The sequence below is a fragment of the Misgurnus anguillicaudatus genome, chromosome 19, assembly GCF_027580225.2.
Source record: "Misgurnus anguillicaudatus chromosome 19, ASM2758022v2, whole genome shotgun sequence".
Lineage (NCBI taxonomy): Eukaryota > Metazoa > Chordata > Actinopteri > Cypriniformes > Cobitidae > Misgurnus > Misgurnus anguillicaudatus.
In genome coordinates this window covers 12,575,356-12,588,707 of record NC_073355.2, presented here as the reverse complement: position 1 = coordinate 12,588,707, position 13,352 = coordinate 12,575,356, and the positions used below count along the sequence as shown (strand labels likewise).

General features: G+C 36.9%; 1 protein-coding gene across 18 annotated transcripts in view; it reads right to left on the bottom strand.

The window, feature by feature from the left end:
* baiap2a (BAR/IMD domain containing adaptor protein 2a) overlaps positions 1–2,742 on the bottom strand; it is a 124,540-nt gene extending 121,798 nt beyond the window's left edge. For 12 of the 18 annotated variants that reach the window (XR_012359143.1, XR_012359144.1, XR_012359145.1 and 9 more), the window contains exon 1: positions 2,541–2,741. Coding sequence is in view for 8 of the 18 variants with exons in the window: in XM_073856932.1 (XP_073713033.1) it covers positions 2,541–2,612 (72 nt within the window). In the remaining 10 variants the exon portion in view is untranslated. Of the gene's footprint in view, positions 1–2,540 lie in introns of all 18 variants that reach the window. The other 6 variants (XR_012359139.1, XR_012359140.1, XR_012359141.1 and 3 more) reach the window with 2 other exon arrangements.
* Between the last annotated feature and the right edge of the window lie 10,610 nt (positions 2,743–13,352).

Genomic DNA, 13,352 nt, shown 5'->3' with positions numbered 1-13,352 from the left:
CTTTTCCCTCCATTGTACCGAAAGTGAATCGAACCGTGGCCCCTGAACCGAGGTACGAACCGAACCGGGACTTCTGTGTACCGTTCCACCCCTACAAATTAGCTAACTTGTAAAATACGTATTCCTGTGCGATCAGATTGGGATGTCGGTGTCTTTTTTGGGTGCAATATCACAAACAAAATCTCCTTATAACTTGACAAATATCACTGAATAAAGTGGGAAAAAAATGAGCCAATAAGAAAAAAGGAACACAGAAATCTTGATTTGTATTCTCAATTCGTAACTATTTTATAAGCTTTTTTAAGCGAGTTGGTGAAAATTCATATGAATTGTGCACTATTTCATTTGTACTTTAGTAGGCTGTGGCATCTTAATGCTTGCTTTGTCCAAATAATCATACGTTTTTGATTCATCAGAAATAAATTCATACAAAAGTAGGGTACGTTTTCCCATACATGTCAAATATACAGTGCTTGGGATTGCCCCTGCCTTTGTGAAGGCATGAGTTTCTTGTAAGATGGGTTTTGATTGATAAAAAAATGGTGTATGTAAACAAAAACATCTGAAATTTTTAATGCCGCACGCCATTAAATTTTAACCCAATAGGCGTACGCTTTTATTTCGAAGCGACTTTCAGTGCACTCCAGGTATACATTTTGTAACACATGTTCACTGGAGAACAAACTTCAAGATCTTGGCATTGCTAGTGCCACGCTTCACCAGTTAAGATACAAAATCACAACTTTAACGGTACATTCACACGCAATACTTTAAATGGGTGACAATGCATTGCCAACTGAATTGTAGATCCATCGGTGTCACATCATGTGCATTGCTAGGAGCATAAGTTGACAATTTCTCAACTTTTAAGCGCTAACGCAGGCGTCAGTCAATCAAACTTATGCAAATAACAGTGCAGAGCCAGCCAATTACATTTATGCAAGACCGGAGAACAGAGAAGAACGTGTTGCAGCCACTGTGATTGACTGTTGTCACCATGACGATCATAATGCAGTTTAAACATGTGCAATGCTTTCGCCAGGCATTCATATGTACGTTTCTGACCACAGACTGCACTTAAGTGGCTTGACCCTGGCTCACCCACACACACAGGTGAGCAGACGCCACTGATGTCACCCTCCATCTGGCCAAGATGTCGTCAGTCCCCTCGCCGTTACTCGCAGCTCGTCAGCGTCTGGAGGCTGACGGGATCACAGGGAGATTCGACTCACCCCGGCACCGTCTGAATAGGCCCCGGTGCTGGGAGTCTGGTGCCAGTGAGGGCTGAATGATTGAGGTCTATGACTCACAGGTGAGGCTTGTTTTAAATCCATGGCAACTCCGGCGGGATCACAGCCATGCCTCGCAGGTAGGGAGTGTTCTGTGTGCGCAGTTAGGTAATAACGGAGCGCATACACACACAAACACACATGTGCACACCTACGCCCTGTTAAATTCACACCTACTGAGTCAGAACTTCTTATGACTCTTTAACAGATGTTTGACATTTCCACCATTTCGGCAGATGTTTACCCCTTATCTTTCCACACTTAAAGCACGTTTTACCAAAGCTATCTGAATAGTGGGTGGATGGTGATCCAGCAGAGATCTCGTATTCATCAACCACGCCAACACCAAGCTGGCACAGCACAATTGTGTGTTCAACCAGCCAGACAGCCAGCTTGGTCTAATTTAAAGCTTTCCCATGAGATCTAACCCACTTTAGGCTTATTAAATGTAAATCGAAGGACTGATATGGAAAACAAACTATTTAAATTTTTGACAAACTGATGGAAACATAACTGCGCTGCATGCCAGGGCTCACGGTTTTCCAACAGCGCAGATAAAGGACATATCCGCTTGTCCTTGATCAACCAGAATAGTTTCTTTGTCCTCGTTTTAGGTGTTGGACTTCAGGTGGCCTATTTAACAGGCTTAAGCATCTGAGGAGAGCTGTAATCCTTAGGCTGTGCCAAGTATTAACTTTTTTTAAAGTGACACACCAAAAACTGCATCGGGAAAGCAGTGCAAAGAGTAGAAAGACTTGACATGCATTGACCAAACCTGTTGCACATACATCACCATTCTTTCTCCAAACAAACAAATTCGCTAAATATCACATGCCAATAAACACAACTAGATAGATGGAGATAGAGAGGTACAGTAGAGAGATAGGGTGGGTGTGTGGGTGGGTGTGTGAGATAGGGAGAGACAGAAGGAGAGAGGAATGGGAAGGGTTAAATAAAATATTCTTCAAAGTGACATAGATAGCAAAACAATGCAAATTAGCCTTTATATGCCACGAGGCATTTCATTGACGTATGATCAACATTAGCAAGAACTTCATAAAAGATTAGCTTATAGATTTAAACATTAAAACACATACTTTAAAATAGCATTTCGTGCAATGCGGTGAACAATAATTCAACAAGCAGTCTTCGCAACTGAAGCGTGACACTTTCGTAGCACTAATCTAATGAAAATCAACACCTGTGATCAATAACTTCTTCCATTAGTTAGTTTCTTTGAATCGACTTTACCTTATAGACATTTTCCGTAATGCGTTGGACCTCGTCGGTACGAGACATTGTGAAATCTTCAGTTACAACCATAAACGGTGTTTTGTTGAATCTGGTGTGTTATCCGAACCGTGTGTCTCTGCGTTGAATGCTCGCACTCGGATCCACTGGAGTCTGATCGCTGCTGAACACTAGCGTGCGGACGGAACGCGATGGGGGCGTGGCTTAAATGAGAAACTCTTCCCACATGATTTAACAGCGTCCGCGGGGCGGAGCTACGACAGTATTCTGTCTTTTATGTAAATTGTTTTGAAGCATTAATAAAGAAAGCCTGTGCACAGGAAGTGGATGCAGAAAAAAAGACTTTGACAATCATTGATTGTATATGTTCAGCTTTAAATACTTGAAAAAATACTACAAAAATTTTAAATAATCTGTTGTCTTTAAAATAAATAACAACAGAATTTTACAAAATAAAAAAGTTTGATTTTGGTTAAAAAATAATGCTGGTTACGTCAAATACGTTTTGGTCTGTTTCAAATAAAAAAAAAGATATTTTGAGAAATATTTGAAACCAAACCGATCAGAGGCCCCATTGACTTCCACAGTAGGAAAAAAGAATACGATGAACGTCAATGAGGTCTCTGATTGGTTTGGGGAGATGTTTTGAGAAATGTTTGTAACCAAACCGATCAGAGGCCCCATTGACTTCCAAAGTAGGAATAAAGAATACTATGAAAGTCCGATCAGAGGCCCCATTGACTTCCATAGTTGGAAAAAAGAATACTATGAAAGTCAATGGGGTCTCTGATCGGTTTGAGAAGATATTTTGAGAAATGTTTGCATCCGAATCGATCAGAGGCCACCACATAGTAGAAAAAAGAATACTATGGAAGTCAATGGGGTCCCTGATCGGTTTAAGAAGATATTTTGAGAAATGTTTGTAACCAAACCGATCAGAGGCCCCATTGACTTCCATAGTAGGAAAAAGAATACTATGAAAGTCCGATCAGAGGCCCCATTGACTTCCATAGTTGGAAAAAAGAATACTATGAAAGTCCGATCAGAGGCCCCATTGACTTCCATAGTTGGAAAAAAGAATACTATGAAAGTCAATGGGGTCTCTGATCGGTTTGAGAAGATATTTTGAGAAATGTTTGCATCCAAATCGATCAGAGGCCACCACATAGTAGAAAAAAGATACTATGGAAGTCAATGGGGTCCCTGATCGGTTTAAGAAGATATTTTGAGAAATGTTTGTAACCAAACCGATCAGAGGCCCCATTGACTTCCATAGTAGGAAAAAGAATACTATGGAAGTCAATGTGGTCTCTGATTGGTTTGGGAAGATATTTTGAGAAATATTTGTAACCAAACCGATCAGAGGCCCCATTGACTTCCATAGTAGGAAAAAGAATACTATGGAAGTCAATGTGGTCTCTGATTGGTTTGGGAAGATATTTTGAGAAATATTTGTAACCAAACCGATCAGAGGCCACATTGACTTCCATAGTAGGAAACATAATACTATGGAAGTCAATGGGGTCTCTGATTGGTTTGGGGAGATATTTTGAGAAATTTTTGTAACCAAAACGATCAGAGGCCTCATTGACTTCCATAGTAGGAAAAAAGAATACTATAAAAGTCAATGGGGTCTCTAATTGGTTTGGGAACAAACATTTTTCAAATAAGTACAATACTTATAAATAAACTACTTGCTTGCTGTAGATTACAAATAAAAATATTAATTTTAAGGCTTTATTAATTTGATATATTAAACGTGAAAAATAGCAAAAAGTAGCTATGAGCAATGTTTGTAACCAAACCGACCAGAAGTCCCATTAAAAATGTTGTTACTTTATAAGATTATATTAATGCCTCTTCCAGCAATCACAATTTTTAATTGCACTAAAATGCATCATGATTTTCACCAAACTTTTATAACTTTTATTTATATTTAGATACCAATTTTATATTTATATTTAGATACCAATGTTTTTCATACATGAACAAAGTGTTTACATTAAATACAAGCAGGCATCATGAGAGGATTTGCAATTGCCTCTGTCAGCACAGAATTAGTTTCTATCAATTACTGATATAAGGAGCCCCCTGGTGGTCATAACACGAACACGCACATCTCCAAGAATCACAACAACCACAACAACTCAATGCCCTAAAAACACACAGGTAATTGTGAGAAATATTTCTTAATATTCATAGACATATTTGAAATCACATGGTTTCCCATTACCATGGTAACCATGATTGTAATGCATCCTCATTAGAGTATATATATATTACTGAATACATCTCATAAGAGTCTTCTTTTCTGCCAGCAACACTATATTCCCACAGCTCTTCATTTAATTAAAGAAAGATGAGTGTGAACATTAGTGTCAGAGATCAAACAGCAGAGTATTGCTATGCTGCCAGCATCTCTCTCTCTCTTTCTCTTCAGCTTGATTTGTGTCTCTTTTCTCTCTGCAAAGACAAAGACTACAAAGACAGAGCGACAGTAAACAATCAAAAGCCAGACAAAAGTTTGGTGTAATGCTCTGAGTGTAGTAAAAACAACGCCTGTTTCCCCCCAGGCACCACTGGCAGGGGATCTGCGGGGTAATTCAGGAAAGTTACGTTTCTTCCTGCCCAGGATTGAGAGAGAAGCATTGGATCAGATGCAAGCTATGCCCAACCGGTTGGCAATGATTGGATATCTGGCAGGTCACACCTGAGTGATACCCTACAGCTCTGCTAATACAGCAGCCTTATCCTTGTGTGTCAAAGACTCTGCCAGCGGTTCATTGATTTGCTGTTAGGAAAGACATTTCAAAAAGCAGTAACACTTTGAAAGCAATCAAAACCAGGAAGAGCAAAATAGCCAATTCTCCAGGATATAATAATAAAGCAACTACAGATGTCATGTCATTCATGACGTGTCACACCAAATGCACTGATTTATTGCACTTTTCGTGAAATGCATTGTTTTGAAAGTGTGCTTATGTTATGAGGTTTGTTTTTTTATCAGTGACATTGAGTCACTTTCAAGTGTGGTTTAAAGGGATAGCTTACCAAAAAAATTTAATCCTGCACTGTAAAATTAAATAGTATACCTTACGTTAAAAATGCTAGTATGTTTAACTAAAATGTTGAGTTTACTTAAAATTGCTAATTGTTGTTTAAATTTTAAAATATAAAATTCACACAACTGAAGCAATTTAAGTAAAATGACACAAAATATCCAAGACGTTCTATTGAGCATGCGCATTTGATCGCAATTCCCCTCCTCCACACCTGTTTCTAAATGGACATTTACCACAAAATGTATCACATTAAATTAGTGATGTTAGGTTCTTGAACGAATCGTTCTTTTGAGCCGGTTCTCAGGAAGTAACCGGTCGATCCGGTTCACAAATTGAACTGAATCGAACTTTAGTTTTGGGCATAGGTTCCGGGTTGATGACGCAGGACGCACAGCCGAAATAGCACAATCGGACTCAAAAAGAACCGAACAAAGTTTGTCGATGATTGCCGACGATTCTGACGGATGAGTTGCTGACACTGCGTGTGAATCACCGAGGATTTGAATGAGCCTGATGCGCGAAGTTTCTTTTTTATTAGTTTCTTGATATGCTTGTTTTATTAAAAAGCTTTAGTTTTGGTACGATTTATTGTGCATGCAATTTATATTGTAGTTGTTTAGCACACAAGTGTATTTATTATTTATACTTACACATCCGCAATTGTGCATCAGTGTCTTTTAGAAATCTTATTCAAGTTGTAGGCTTGTCAAAACTGGTCAGTTGTATCTGGCATTTATTATTTATTATCCGCGATTGAAACTGTGACCACAAACATTACTAACTTCTGGAATGAAAGGCAATAAATCAGCTATGCCTTCACAAAAACAACTTAATTTTTTTTAAAAAGTTTTAATGTGTTGACACAAACGACTTTATTTGAATGTTTTATTGATACATTATACCACGGGTCTGTTGAATGCTGCATTCTGATTGGCTGAGAAATGTTCTATGGGTGTTGATTATTTTTCTGTAAACCGCACACCTAACTTTTCAAATGTCTTAAAAATAGGCACTAGAGCAATGTTTGTGGTAACCGTGGTATAAGCGGAATAATTGACTCCGGTCCTTTGAATTATTTGAAAATAATGCACACCTGTGGTGTAACGGCACTCCGCTTCGCGTCGTGCCGCATTACCACCTTGGTGTGCATTATTTTCTTATAATTCAATGGCCTGTCGTCAATCATTCCTTACGTAAATGCGTAGTGATGTCATTTCTTGATGACGTCAGGAACAGGTGAATCGGCTTTTTGAACCGGTTCAATGAGCCGAACTGTCCGAAAAGAGCCGGTTCGCGGAAATGAATCGGACTTTGCATCACTACATTAAATCTCCAGTTTGTGTTTTTGTTATGGGTTCATTTGAAGTCACCATTTTCGTGATTACTGTTGCCTTTAGTTAGACATTTGTCCCTTGCCATTCACTGACCTAACTCTCCTCTTTTGGCAACTGCAACAGTGTTTTAATAAAACCATTTGTTCATTGCTTGATGTAGGAGATAAGCCTGTCAGATCATCTGGGGTTAATTACTTTGTACCAAGTTGTTAATTAAACATTTGTTTATAAATAAATGGTAAAGAAAATAAAGCACATAAAAATGCTGCTCGTATGGCACTTTTCCAAAATAACACCGCTTTAAGGTGTTTTATTGATGCTTAAATGAGACATCGTGATTTCTGATACAAATCTCAATGATGGTGAAGATAAATGGTAAGAAAGTTGCAGAATTTTGTCAAGTTGCAATGCATGATGGGAGCTATGAATGAGTTTTAAACAAGAGCTGATTAGTAAGTTAACCTTAATTTTCCTTTTAAGTTTGCTTTGGAAAAATAAGGGCAATCGGTAGTTTTTTCAAGTACACTGAACATGTTAGAATTTACAGTGTGTCATCATTTACTTAACCTTAAGTTGTTCCAAACTTGTATAAATTTTTTAGATATTTTGAGAAATGCTTGTAACCAAACCGATCAGAGGCCCCATTGATTTCCATAGTAGGAAAAAAGAACACTATGGAAGTCAATGGGGTCTCTGGCAAACGCGAGCATCTCTTTTATCATAAACCCTTTAGACGCATCTGCAGCAGGCACTTATTTTGACAAGACACGTAGGTTCACTTGACGCGCAGAACACATATTTTGAAAAAAGGAACCACACACATGACAGGCTACATACATGTTGTGACGAACTTCGCATCGGATTGGGAAGATATTTTAAGAAATATTTTTAACCAAACCGATCAGAGGCCCCATTGACTTCCATAGTAGGAAAAAAGAATTCTACAGAAGTCAATGGGGTCTCTGATCAGTTTGGGAAGATATTTTGAGAAATATTTGTAACCAAACTCATCAGAGGCCCCATTGACTTCCATAAAAGGAAAAAAAGAATACTATGGAAGTCAATGGGGTCTCTGATCGGTTTGGAAAGATATTTTGAGGAATGTTTGTAACCAAACCGATCACAGGCCCCATTGACTTCCATAGTAGGAAAAAGAATACTACGGAAGTCAATGGGGTCTCTGATCGGTTTGGAAAGATACTTTGAGGAATGTTTGTAACCAAACCGATCACAGGCCCCATTGACTTCCATAGTAGGAAAAAAAATACTATGGAAGTCAATGGGGTCTCTGATCGGTTTGGCAAGATATTTTGAGAAATGTTTGTAACCAAACCGATCACAGGCCCCATTGACTTCCATAGTAGGAAAAAAGAATTCTACAGAAGTCAATGGGGTCTCTGATCAGTTTGGGAAGATATTTTAAGAAATATTTGTAACCAAACTCATCAGAGGCCCCATTGACTTCCATAAAAGGAAAAAAAAGAATACTATGGAAGTCAATGGGGTCTCTGATCGGTTTGGAAAGATATTTTGAGGAATGTTTGTAACCAAACCGATCACAGGCCCCATTGACTTCCATAGTAGGAAAAAGAATACTACGGAAGTCGGTGGGGTCTCTGATCGGTTTGAGAAGATATTTTGAGAAATATTTGTAACCAAACTCATCAAAGGCCCCATTGACTTCCATAAAAGGAAAAAAAGAATACTATGGAAGTCAATGGGGTCTCTGATCGGTTTGAGAAGATATTTTGAGGAAGATATTTTACAGAATGTTTGTAACCAAACTGATCAGACACCCCATTGACTTCCATAGTAGGAAAAAATAAGTAAATTGGGTCTCTGATCAATTTGGTTACAAATATTCCTCAAAATATCTTCTTTTGTGTTCATCAGAACAAAGAAATTTATACAGGTTTGTAACAACGTGAGTAAATAATAACAGAATTTTAATTTTTCTGTGAACTATCCCTTTAAGTGCATGTCGAAACACTCTGAATGTAAGATGAGCAGAAGGTAACAAATATGAACTACTGATATTCTCTCAGCCTCCTCATTGGACCTTACAATGTCAGAAATATGTCAAAAATACATATATGTAGCCTGCCGAATGTATTCATATCTGTACCTAAATGGTAGGCTACATATTAGGACCTTTCAAAGGGTACTGCCCCAGTGACAGCTATAAAAGGTTCAATCAGCTGAATAACACCACATATAATTATTAATATTCATATAGATTCACAGGTTTGGCATAGAAGACCTTCATCAGTCAAACATAAACATAATTGCATAAAAACGTCTCTCTATTTATTCAGTGATATGTTGAATGCTTCTCAAAATGTAATGCCTTTCATAAATGTAAATGACAATTTTGAATCATGCTCGCCTTAATTCAGACATAGGCTGTAGAGGATGTAGAGGAGCTCTGAACATTTTAATTAGTCTTAATGGTGTAGCCCAGCACGAGACAGAGCAGGTCTGCTGTAATCTAGGAGTTTTCTGCATAATCCTTTAATCCTAGAACAATGTCCAAAACATGCTGTTACAAACTGACCTCTGCACGACACCAACACAGATACACACAAATGAATCAGCTGTGCACTTAAAGGGATAGTTCACCCAAAAACGAAAATTCTGTCATCATTTTCTCATTCTCATGTTGTTGTTTAAATTTCTTTTTTTCTGATAAACACAAAAGAAGATATTTTGATAAATGATGGTAAACACACAGTTGACGGTATTGAATTCCCTTGTATTTGTTTTTCCTACTATGGGAGTCAGTGGTTACAATCAGCTGTGTGCTTACCATCATTAATCAAAATATATATTCTTCAGAGAAAAAAACAACATGAGGATGAAAAAAATCATTTCAAACTGTGGCATTTTAAATGCAAATGATCTGATCTCTGCACTAAATGGCAGTGTCGTGGTTGGATAGTGCAGATTAAGGGGCGGTATTATCCCCTTCTGACATCACAAGGGGAGCCAAATTTCAATGACCTATTTTTTCACATGCTTGCAGAGAATGGTTTACCAAAACTTGGTAAAGAGTTACTGGGTTGATCTTCTTCACATTTTTTTAGGTTCATAGAAGCACTGGGGACCCAATTATAGCACTTAAACATGGAAAAAAAATCAGATTTTTATGATATAATGATATAATTCAGAGTTCCAGGTTTGCTATTTGGTTCTTGGTCACACGCAGCAGTCGATCTTCTTTCTAAGCCGCAGAAGATAAATGAACCACACGTGTTAATGAATCTGTTAAACCAAAAGCACTGCTGCCAAGTACAATGCAGATGGCACCACGTCAGCATAATAATGGCACTGTGGAACACATGATGGGTTAATTTGGGTTATCGTTTGTCTCACTGTCATGAATGTTCACATTATGTAACGGACACGCTGGCATTGGTGTAAGATGACTTATTCTTTCAGGGGCTGTTTGGAAAGATTTCTCTCTTTGCACAGCTGTAATGTGATTTTCTTATACTTTCTCGGTTCAAGTGACAAGATATAATGTTGATATCAGACAACACTCACTGCTTTTCACAGAAACACTTTATTAAAAATGTTGTTGAGTCCTTGTTTACAAGGAACATTCACTGAAACAATTGAAATATCACTGAAAAAACAAGAAGGTCTGTTTTCGTGTCATTTGGTACAACCTCCAAAAGAAAGTTATAAAAGATGTCACTGGGGCAGTACCCTTTTAAAAAGTACACACTTGTACCTAAAGAGCGCATATTGGTACCTTAAAGGTACACATCTGTATCTAAATGGTACATACATGGACCTTTAAAAGACAGTGACAGTTCTGTTTTCTGTTCCTATAATAGATGCTGCTCTTAACTGGCACTGTCCCATGAGCAGGACACCTAAGTTACATCAATATTTTGCATGTAAATTTTAATCTATCACACACACACACACACGCACGCACGCACGCACGCACGCACGCACACACACACACACACACACACACACACACACACACACACATATATATCGTTTGAAAGCTCTAAGAGATTAGTTTTCATATTTCATCCCCATTTTGAGAAAATTATGACGTAGTAAGAGTCAGTTTCTAAAATGTCACGAGGCCACAGGTGAACCCAATTTGTTTTTACATACTGTATAGCACCATACCATGTTCTAAACTTTAACAATCATAACAAACTATATATATATTTTAATAAATCATCACCATTTTGTGAATAAAATGACGTAGTCAAAAATCTGAGTTTCTGAAAGGTCACAGGCCCACATGTGGGCCCAATATGTTTTTACATATTTATTACATAAAATCCCTATTTTAAATCTGTATAAACATGATAAACTATATATCATTGGAATGCTCTCAGAATGCAGTTTTCATATTTCAAAACATTTTAGCAGTAATAATAATGCAGTGACAGTAATTTAATAATTTGTGACAAGAGTATGCAGCAAACCGTTGACACCTAGTGGCCGTTGTTGGTAAAAACCACTAAAAGTGTAACACAAGCCTCATTTTTTGTGATTTTAACTAGAAATTTGGATCACAAATGGTTTAGACTTATATCTTATATTTTGTAGCATTTCTGGCGTGAAACATAATTTTATGTATAAAATATTGCTTTTTTATTTATTACCATAAATGTAAACTGCTATAACTATTTTCTATTTAATATTTTCACCTCCAGACACTTCTGTGAAAACTTTAAAGTGTCTTCTTTAAAACGAGACCAAGATTAGGCTTCTAGACCAAAAATAATGCCAAAGTTATATGAAGTTGAAGGTGTACATCACTTTTTTACCTCCCCACACTCAAAAAGCAATGTGTCAGTTAAGGGGTTAATATATTGCATAATAGACATTTTTTTCTCTAATACTATACAATTAATTCTATTCCATAATAAAATAATGTTGCGATCTATTCTATTTGACTCTCCAATAGATATTTTTCAATTTTACTCTATCAAATAATAAATGCTGTTTTATTATTTATATTTTCTTCTATTAAATAATAAATGCTCTTATATTCTACTTTCTGTTCTGTTCTAAAATTACACGAAGCCTTCTGTACCACTATTGTCTTATCCTGATCTATCATTCTCCTGCGATTTTTCTGCCCAAAAATTTCCATTGCCAATAAACCCCATCACAACATCTCTTCTAATGTCACATTATATGATAGAAATTACTGAAGACTTTTTTTGTGATTTGGCTAACTGTCTTCATGCTTCATTTAAGCACGTTTAGCATATATCGATACAAGTTTAAACAACTTGAATTATTAAATCATTCAACTTTTTTAACTAGTTGGTATAATTTTTTTTAAAGTTTACAACTTTATTTTTTAAATTATAAAAAAAGTTGTAAACTTAAAAAAAATAGCAACTTCTAATTAGTAAAAAAAAGTTGCAACAAGAAATGTGTACAGTGTAGTGTCACTTACATCCTATAGCGCAGGGATTTTCAGACTTTAATGCCAAAGACCCCCAAATATGATGAACTTTTGTGAGGGACCCCTCCCTTAAATATATACTATATAGCAATTTACATATTTTATTTGTAACAAATATGTAATTGGCTGCACTAAGTGTAATGCTAATGTTTAAACCATAGACTGTATAAAAGATGGACGACGCCTGTTCGCTCTCTTCCATTGGTGAAAAGTGAAGCCGCCAGTGTCCCGATATGGCGCTGACATCTTGGGTCTTGAGTCTGCGCAATAGCGATTTCGGGACCAGTCCTGCGCAGTAGTGAGCAGGAAGGGAAGGCGAAGTCAAAACCCCGCCCTCGCTCTCGTAGAATGCGCATATCACACGACATCACAGCTGTCAATCATGACGTGACACCACTGTTTTTATATCATTAAATAACTAACTAAACACAAACCTATTTTAAAAACAAACATTTGAATTTACATTAGCGTGATAAAAACTACAGTAAATGACAGAAACCAACTTCGGAAAAAAGATAATTGAAGTATAATTAATTTTTTTAGTTGGTCTCAAGTCCCATTGAATAACATGGGGAGGCGGGCTTTATGACCTATACTGGGACCGGTCACTGGGGGGCGATCGAGACGTTTTGGCTTCACTTTTCAGGGCTTGTGCGGCACGCTTGGTTTAAACATAAAGAGATCAATCCAAATGTATCTGTACTGCAGCAACTTTGACAATAAATCTTGTTTCATAATGCATCACTAGAATCGTGCATTATAAACCTCAATGAGTGTAATAAAGAAACTGTAATAAAAAACACATTAGAAAGTAATAAATTATAAATGATTCTGAAATGTTTAAAGCTTAAAATGAGAGATAAAAGCTTAATAAATACATTTTACAATTACACTGTAAAAAAAGACAGCATTTTTGTCAAATCAACATATATTTTTATGACAATAAACAATTTTAACTTAAAAAAAC